We start from the raw sequence: 8,862 nt of genomic DNA, 5'->3' as shown, positions 1-8,862 counted from the left end.
GCTCTTTTGGATGACTTGGAGCCCTTGGGATGTTGGGTACGAGAAGCAGAGAGCTATGGCTGGCCTTCAACACTGTCCTTGGGGCAGCAGGAGAGCGAGACTGGAATGAAAGACAGTGAAGAGTTGAGGAGCTGTGGCTGGAAGGTGGAAAGGGCAGAGAAAAGGAGTAAAACCAGTTGTTCTCTGGGTACCCAGTTGCCTGGGCTGGAAGACAGGGATGGGGAGAAGAATGAAGCTCACATAATCCAACGGGAAATAGTGACCTGCTACACCACTTAGAAACACACAAGTCTATGGGGCAAGATGAGATCCACCCAAGAGTACTGAGGGAGCTGACAGAAATGCTCACCAAGCACTTCCCACCATCTATCAGCAGTCCTGGCTAACTGGGGAGGTCCCAGTTGACTGGAGGTTAGCCAGTGTGATGCCCATCTACAAGAAGGGCTGGAAGGAGGATCCGGGGTACTACAGGCCTATCAGTCTGACCTCAGTGCCAGGGAAGGTTATGGAGCAGATCATCTTGAGTGCCATCATGTGGCACGTACAGGACAACCAGGTGATCAGGCCCAGTCAGCATGAGTTTATGAAAGGCAAGTCCTGCTTGACTAACCTGATCTCCTTCTGTGACGAGGTTGCCTGCTTAGTGGATGAGGGAAGGGCTGTGAATGTTGTCTACCTAGATGTAGTAAAATCTCCGACGCTTTTTCCCACAGCATTCTCCTGGAGAAACTGGCTGCTCGTGGATTGGATGGGGACACTCTTCACTGGGTAAAAACCTGTCTGGATGGCTGGGCCCAAAGAGTGGTGGTGAATGGAGTTAAATCCAGTTGGCGGCTGGTCACAAGTGGTGTTCCCCAGGGCTCAGTACTGGGGCCAGTTCTGTTTAATATCTTTATCAATGATCTGGACAAGGGGACTGAGTGCATCCTCAGTAAGTTGCAGATGACACCAAGTTGGGTGGGAGTGTTGATCTGCCTGAAGGTAGGAAATGCTTACAGAGGGATCCGGACAGGCTGGATTGATGGGCCAAGGCCAGTTGTAGGAGGTTCAACACGGCTGAGCACTGAGTCCTACACCTGGGTTACAACAATCCCATGCAATGCTACAGGCTTGGGACAAGTGGCTGGAAAGCAGCCTGGCAGAAAAGGATCTGGAGGTGTTTGTCAACAGCCAGAAGAATATAAGCCAGCAGTGTGCCCAGGTGGCCAAGAAGACCAATGACATCCTGGCTTGTATCAGAAACAGTGTGGCCAGAAGGATCAAGGCAGTGATTGTCCCTCTGTACATGGCACTGGTGAGGCTGCACCTCGAATCCTGTGTTCAGTTCTGGACCCCTCACTGCAAGAAAGACACTGAAGTGCTGGAGCGTGTCTAGATAAGGGCAATGGAGGTAGAGAAGGGACTAGGGCACAAGTCTTGTGAGGAGCAGCTGAGGAAACGGGGCGTGTTCAGCCTGGAGAAGAGAAGGCTCAGGGGAGATGTTATCGCTCCCTACAACTACCTGAAAGAAGGTTGTAGTGAGGTGAGTGTTGGTCTCTTCTCTGAGTAACAAGCAATAGCACAAGAGGAAATGGCCTCAAATCGTGCCGGGGAGCTTTAGACTGGATATTATGAAACATTTTTTCACTGAAAGGGTTGTCAGGCATTGGAACAGGCTGCTCAGGGAAGTGGTTGAGTCACCATCCCTGGAGGTATTTAAAAGACACGTAGATGTGGTGCTTAGGGACATGGTTTAGTGGTGGACTTGGCAGTGTTAGGTTAATGTTTGGACTTGATGATCTTAAAGGTCTTTTCCAACCTAAATGATTCTATGATTCTCAATCCTATGTGCTGTCCTAGGAGACGATGCTCTGATCCATAGCTCGTCAAGTGAGACATGCTAGTCCCAGCCCACAGTGCCAGTGCATATCCCACATTACCTAATACAGGAGCAACACCTGCCACCAGTGTCTAAGAGACTGTAGTGATCAGCACGTGAAGAGCAACCACCCAGCCCAAGGCAGCACCAAAAGTATTTCAGACTCAGAATTTGACAGAAAAGTATGAGACACTGAGCATCTGTCAAAAGAAGTAAATTTAACGTAGTCCATTTGTCACTGTTTACTTCCCACCCAACTCCCATGAGTTATTCCAATATCACACAAAGCATGCACTCTTGTTCTGCCGTTTCACTGCGATTTTTTGCAAGATAAAGATGTAAAGCTCCTGCCAAACTGAATTCTGAGCAACTGCCTTATATACCACCAAGCCGTTCTCTGTCAGCACAACTCACGTGAACAGACAGTGAAAACAGGCCAGAGAGTGGCATCTGTCCTCACCAGCCCTTATGTATCAAAACTTGGCCATACCAGTATGTGGGAATGGCCGTATCACATCACACCAAGGGTATACTTTAGTATATTCTGCCCCAAAAAAATTGATTCAGTCATGCATAAGACCAGAAAATGCATTTTTAAAGTAAGTTTTTCTCTGATACTGATATGTGTTTTTATATACACAAACATATGAATTACACAGAGTCATGTCCGGGGTTAATATGGTAAATGTATCATGTAAGTAGCTGTGTGGTCTATATAACAATTTGCTGTCGAACAGAAGGAGTAAAATCTAGGTCAGACATAAACATTTATACTAAGGCCAAGAAAAACAATTGACAGTTCTCAAAATTTGTTTTACGTCTCAAACACAACTGAAAAACAATGGATCAAATCCTTACCGTGTGTTGGGCTTCAGGTTCTCAATTGGCAAATGAGTAGTCCCTGCAGTCCTGGTCGACCACTTATTCTTTAAAAAGTCATCATAGGATGCACTGTAAACCAGATAGCCTGTAAATGAGAAAGACAAATAGTTATGAGGATTCTAAATAAATTTTAAATAAATTATATCTGAAGTTTTAGGTATGGTAGATTTTTGGGTTAAAAGGAGTGGAAGCATCTTTGAATTCAAAAGTGATTTGATGCCTAACTCTTCTGAAAAAAAACAGGCTAAAAGAATTCCCTGTTATTAGCCAATAATGATGGAGCATTACATCAGTGTACAGTACTCAGGTGCAAATACTGATTTAAAACACAGCAAAGACAAAAAGATGACAGAGTCAACCCATGCACTGTTTTAAGTTGTACACTGACTGTGCAGAATATAATTACAAATACGAAGGGGTTAGTTTTTTTAAAATGTTGTGCAAACTGTACTCAGTAAGGTACTGAATCAACAGCCTTGAAAATGAAACACTGTGTGACAGACACCGCATGGCCTGTTCAAGTGTCACCTTCCCCCTTCCCAACCGTTTGTGCTGCCCCAACAATTACCCCAAGAGAGTCAGCTCTGCCAGCTCCCACCCCTCTGCCACTGCCGTCAGCTGCAGATCTGGGCAAGGCTCCTCCAAAAGTGAACATTAGCACCAAAGCAGTGGCCTTTTCCAATGCTTAATTCAGACCTTTAGGGTCCAGTGACAAACAGGGGTTGATTAATTTCTAAAGTATTTTGGTTATTTATTTACACTAGTGTTTTTTTAGCAACTTTCAGGATTCATTCTTGAAGTCAGTTGGGTTTCTCTATGGCTCTCAAAAGGTCTAAAGACATTAAAGGAGATCTAGTTTAATACATTTGTTCAATATATTGCCCACCCCTGAATCTCACTTGTCAGACTGGTATTTGAGCAAAATTTCAGTAAAACAAGGTAACCATAGCCTGGGCCACAGACTCCACTGAAGATAATTAACTCTGATGTATTTTTTCCTATTGAAAAGAGGTGGACTAGAAGACCACCAAGCCAGAAGCCCCTCTACAGGCAGCCCACTCCAGTAGCCACGCTCACAGCTGGGCAGGACCCAGACTGGCTCCAGCCACACAGTCACCTTAGCTCAGAGCAGACTGAAGCTGAGTGTGGAAGATGCTCCAAAGGCAGGCTTGGGAGGTGCGTGTGGTGGAGCTGACGGTACTACCTGGAGGCAGAAGTGCTCAGGTGAGCAAAGTGCTATCACAGGTAGCATCCAGGTGAGAAGCAGCACCTGCAGAACTGCTGGCACAAAGACAGTGCCAAAATCTGAAATATCTGGACCAGCATGGGCTGGTCGGTCTGGCACTGAGGGTCAACAGAGGGATCTTCCTTGCTTCTCAGAAAGGAGCTTATCTCTCTCAGAGAACTGTAGAGGAGTGAGAACCTCATGAGCTGTTGGCTCAGTTTAAGGTAAAAATGTTCATTTAAGAAAACCTTCCCCTTCCCCATTCCATGCTGAGGAAAGAAACCCTCAGGAGAGTACCTGTTACCATGTCTCCTCGAGCAGGTTTGTCCCAGTCCACAATGACAAAGGAGTGACAGCCTTCGACTGCCACAACGGTGATGTTGTAAGGGGCTTTCAGGGGTCGCAGCTCTTTCTCTCTGAGGTCATTAGGGATGATTTCATCAAGGCTCTCCACTTGGAAGTGCTCCAGGGCCTCTGTCAAGGAGCAGGGGGCTGCTGGATCTTTATTGAGATACGTCACATAAGGAGCTGGAGGAGACAGGGAAGGGTGGTGTTCAGTTAGCAGTTTGTTGGTATGACAGAGTAGTGCAGAGGCTGGCAATTTCCTGAGAAGAAAAGTTTTGTGATGGATTTAAAAATTCCTCCCCTGCCAGCCCAGAGACAGTTCACTGCTGCCAAGAAAGCATGGCTCGCACTCAACTTCATTGATGAGCAGAGGGAATGGGATTCCAATATTTCGGTCTATGCCATACTCACAACTGTACCAAATTATGCAAAGACAGAATGATCAGAAGCAGAAGAGAGCAGTCTGAATACAGGACACTGCACACTACCCCTAGCTGCTCTGGAGGTGGGGTGGACATATCACCCAAACCTTCTGGCTTTTCACATGTGGGAACAGATCCCTGCCAGGGCCTTAGATCAATGTCTAAGACTTTACCAGGTCTTAGTGGTTGGTTCTTACACAAACATCCTGAAGCTGGAGTGAAACAACAGAGGGAACAAGAAGAGTAATTCCAAGGTGAGGTCCAACCAGGTTAAATGAAGGGATTATTGCTGTGGTCCCTGGGCACTAAAAGACCAGGAGTCCCCACTTCCCACGTGTGTGCTACCAACCTGTAACTTCTGTTTTTAAAAACTTTATACTGACCAGAGTTGCACTTCAGTTCAGGAAAAGATTAAACCATCTTTTTATTGCCTTAAAAGTCACTGTAACATTCAAAGTAAGGGCTATAAAGTTTGCTTTGGCAATGTTTATTCAGTTGCAATAATACAATTCATTGAAATGGTAATATTATTTCCCTTGTGCCTTGAAATGTTCATAAACCAACATTTCTTGGTTTATCTTATTGGATTTCATGCCCTAAGGGGATTTTTTCCAGATCTTGCAATGAAGTTAATTTTAGCCTCTCCAGCTAAATGAATCAAGAAGCACTGTCAGAGAGAGAGCTGAATAGAAACATCATGAAATTACTTGGACAGGGAAACTGAAGATGCACTGGAAAAACTCTTGGCATACATAAAAACAAATCTTTTACTCCAGCAGCAGAGCTCCACTCTAAGCCACGTGAAGCTTATGGATATTGGAAGGGAAGGCAAGACATGAGCCAAAGCTGACTCTCCATCCCCCAAACTCCCACCTGAAATACCAGGTGATCCAGCAGCTGACCTGACCTCTGTTCAAATGTCACAGGTTTGAAAAGGGCTACAGGGGGTCACCAGTCATGGGTGGAGGCTGGAATGCAGGGCCCTACTACCTCCAAGTCCCTGTGGTCTGGCCCCAGCTGCTTCTCTGACACAGAAGCCAAGCAGCTCTGAAGTCAGAGCTGCAACACCTACCTACACACTTGAACAGTGCCCCAGAGGAGGACTCACACCTATGTGGAGACTTGCATTGACTGAACTACTGCTGTGAACTTCAAATGAGGCAGTTGGGCTGAACTGAGCACCAGGGTAGGCACTCTTGCGCTCTTACTGACTTCAGCCAAAGTGTAGAACACTTGTAGAACACGTGTAGAATACACAGCAGATCACGTGCACTGGAAGAGTACAAAGATGTTTGCACTGCTTCAACCAAATCGGTGTGGGACCACATGTAGACACACAAGTGTCAAAGCAATGAACAAAGTACTCCCGTTTGGGTTACCCGCTGGCAGTCCTTACAGGACCCACACACCAGTCTGTTGGACATATCTGCACAACGGTCTCAGCTTAAGGGCTGACCTTGCTAGAACAAGAACTCTTTGCAGCCCAAGCAATAAGCTATGTAAAACGAAGGATAACCTTACCTGTGAACCGTTTCTTCCCAGCAATATCATATTCTGACATGGGGCCGGTGCCAACAACACTGGTCTCTGGATAGACAACTTCCAATTCTGTCGTCGTAGGAGCAGTGGTGGTGGTGACAGTGGTGGTGGTTGGTGGCAAAGTGCTCTCAAAAAACTCGTAATCTTCAGAGGAAACATAAGATGAAAATGTTTGCTTGTTTTGCGTTTTTTTTACCTAACTAGGAGAAGGGAAACATTTCTGGCACCAATCCACAGTCCCAAAGGAGTGCCACACACCCTGCCCTAGCTACTGCACACTCCTTACAGGCCTCTAAGTCAGAAAAATCTTTCCCCCTTCTCCTTTCATCTGATTTGTCTCTTTAATTATTTTATATGTAGGTGATCTCATTCAGTATGAGCATGTTTTATAGTCTCCAAGCAGACTACACATTAAAAAAACCAACAAACAAACAAACAAAAACCAAACCAAACCAACAAACAAACAAAAAAACCCACCCCAAAAAACCCCAAAACAAAACAAAAAAACCACACAAAAACATATGCACAGTGCTGTAGAGTGCCAAAAACTCACTAGGGTATTTCAAGTTTCTGAGGCTCAGACAATATTTTGGTTTTCCATTTTAGAAGAGGTACTTCATTTTGACTAGGCTGGAGTTAGAAGATGTACCAGAGAAATTAAGTCTGGGATTGAAGAGGTGACTGTCTGACCCAGCTCTGAACACGATTTATTCCCATAACACGTTCCTGTTACACTGCAGGACTGACAGAAAGGGATCTTCCTGTCCAGAAACAGTTGCCTTTGCACCCTTGAACTTCACATGTGATGTGGGACTCTGGAAAGCTCTTCCAGCTCACCACTGCTTAATTAAGCCCCTATTCACCAACCTGCTCCCTCGAACCCAATACCAAAGAAAGAAGAGGAGGAAAAAACCCAGCTCAAAACATGCCACTTTCAATAGACTTTTACGGTTAAACAGTACCATCATCATATATCACATATGCTTCTGGTGTTGCTGTGACATCTGAATCCAGTCCTGAGAATGTATCTACTGAGGGAGAAAGAAAACAATGCTATAAGAATTCAACGGTCTCATTCCCACCCTCCTAGTAGAATAAAATTTAAAATAAAAATCTTTAGCCAGTTGATTTGTAAAGAAATCAGACAACTACCTAGGTTTCACATAACACAGTGACAGTTCATTCTGCATATTTAGAATAAGAGCTGAGTAGCTAACTGCAGTAGCCAGGAGTTTTGCTGGGAGAAAATAGGTTCAGGGCTGCTACTCAAAATCGAGAGTAACGCACCTTCCAGGAGCTCTGTCCCAGCCCTGGGAGCTCTGGAGCAAAGGCAGGCTGCCAGCAACCGTGTAACGCTCAGGTCAGGATCTGACAACATTATATATACTCAGGAGCAGCAAATGTGAGAAATTTATACACAACACCCCACCCCCAGCCAAGCAATTCAAATAAACTGAAAACTTCTATTCAAGTATTTTTGCAGGGAAATAAAAATCAATCAACCCACAGAGCCACGGTATTTGTAGACTGTGTCTATGCTAGCAAGTAATGCAGCCCAAAAGGAATGGATTTGTAGAATTAAGTGATTGGAGCTGGATTTCCCAAGGTTTTACTTTTCACTAGTTTTTGCCTGATCCTGTGGACTGAATGACCATTAGAGGTTGGGGCACATATGCGTCCTCCTGAAACACTGCGTCTGCTTTAGGTTCATCCAACAGGAATTCAGTTTGTGCACACTGGGGTTGCTCCATGATGCGAACGAAAGCATGGCAAGAAGAGATGATTGTGAGGTGCACATCAAAAACACTCTCCTGATCCACCCCAAAAAACAATGCAGATCTAAGCACAGACTTCCCAGATACCTATTCCTCTATATTATCTCAATATCTCTGCAGGTCGTGTATCCAGCACCAGATACATGAACCATCAACTACTCATCTCGTGAATCCTGGAGGCTTCCCTGCACACTCTGGGAAATGCATTTCTGCATGCGTCATACAGGGAAGCCAAAGAGTACACAGAGTAGCCGTGAAAAGCAATGCGAACAAAGCAAAAGCATTGTACTGGAACCCACTGCAGGTACAACCAGAAGACTTCGATGACACTCTGGGGCTGGGGAGAGGCCAGAGTGTGAACAAAGACAAAGAGAAAGACACCTTTGATCTCCGAATACTAAACAGAAACTGATAATGTTCTCATAACACTTGATGTGGAAGCAACAATGTTACTTTTACTAAGCCAGTAATACCAACAATGCAAAATGTCAACTGCCGATGTCAAATAGTTCACAAATAAAATCTGAATGGTATGTTTTCATTTTGCAGATTTTTTTTTTTATTTAGAGCCAACAATTATCATACAAGACTAATATTCTTCAACTACAATAAGTGTATTTTAAAAATACAGTAGTGATTTTAATGCCAGAATAAGTTTTGAAAACACAGGAAATGTGTTGGTAGACTTTCATACAGCAAAATCTGATATTTTTCCATGGTAGACTTCTGCAGCCACTCGCCAGGAGATCACCTGCTTGGAAGCCACTTGACTTCTCTGAGGGTAGTCAGTGAGAAAGTAGATCCTGTGTTGAAATC

The 8,862-nt window shown here is 44.7% G+C and overlaps 1 protein-coding gene across 1 annotated transcript in view; it reads right to left on the bottom strand.

The window, feature by feature from the left end:
* Positions 1-8,862, bottom strand: part of FNDC1 (fibronectin type III domain containing 1) — a 42,323-nt gene that overhangs the window by 13,241 nt on the left and 20,220 nt on the right. Inside the window, exons 12-15 of the mRNA XM_010157278.1 lie at positions 7,234-7,302; positions 6,254-6,415; positions 4,263-4,493; positions 2,717-2,825 (exon numbers count right to left, since the gene is read on the bottom strand). Coding sequence (XP_010155580.1) covers positions 2,717-2,825; positions 4,263-4,493; positions 6,254-6,415; positions 7,234-7,302 — 571 coding nt within the window. The remainder of the gene's footprint in view (positions 1-2,716; positions 2,826-4,262; positions 4,494-6,253; positions 6,416-7,233; positions 7,303-8,862) is intronic.

The sequence above is a fragment of the Eurypyga helias genome, unplaced genomic scaffold (genome assembly GCF_000690775.1).
Source record: "Eurypyga helias isolate BGI_N326 unplaced genomic scaffold, ASM69077v1 scaffold40378, whole genome shotgun sequence".
NCBI lineage: Eukaryota > Metazoa > Chordata > Aves > Eurypygiformes > Eurypygidae > Eurypyga > Eurypyga helias.
Note: the sequence above shows the minus strand (reverse complement) of the source record. Positions and strands in the feature narration are given on the sequence as shown.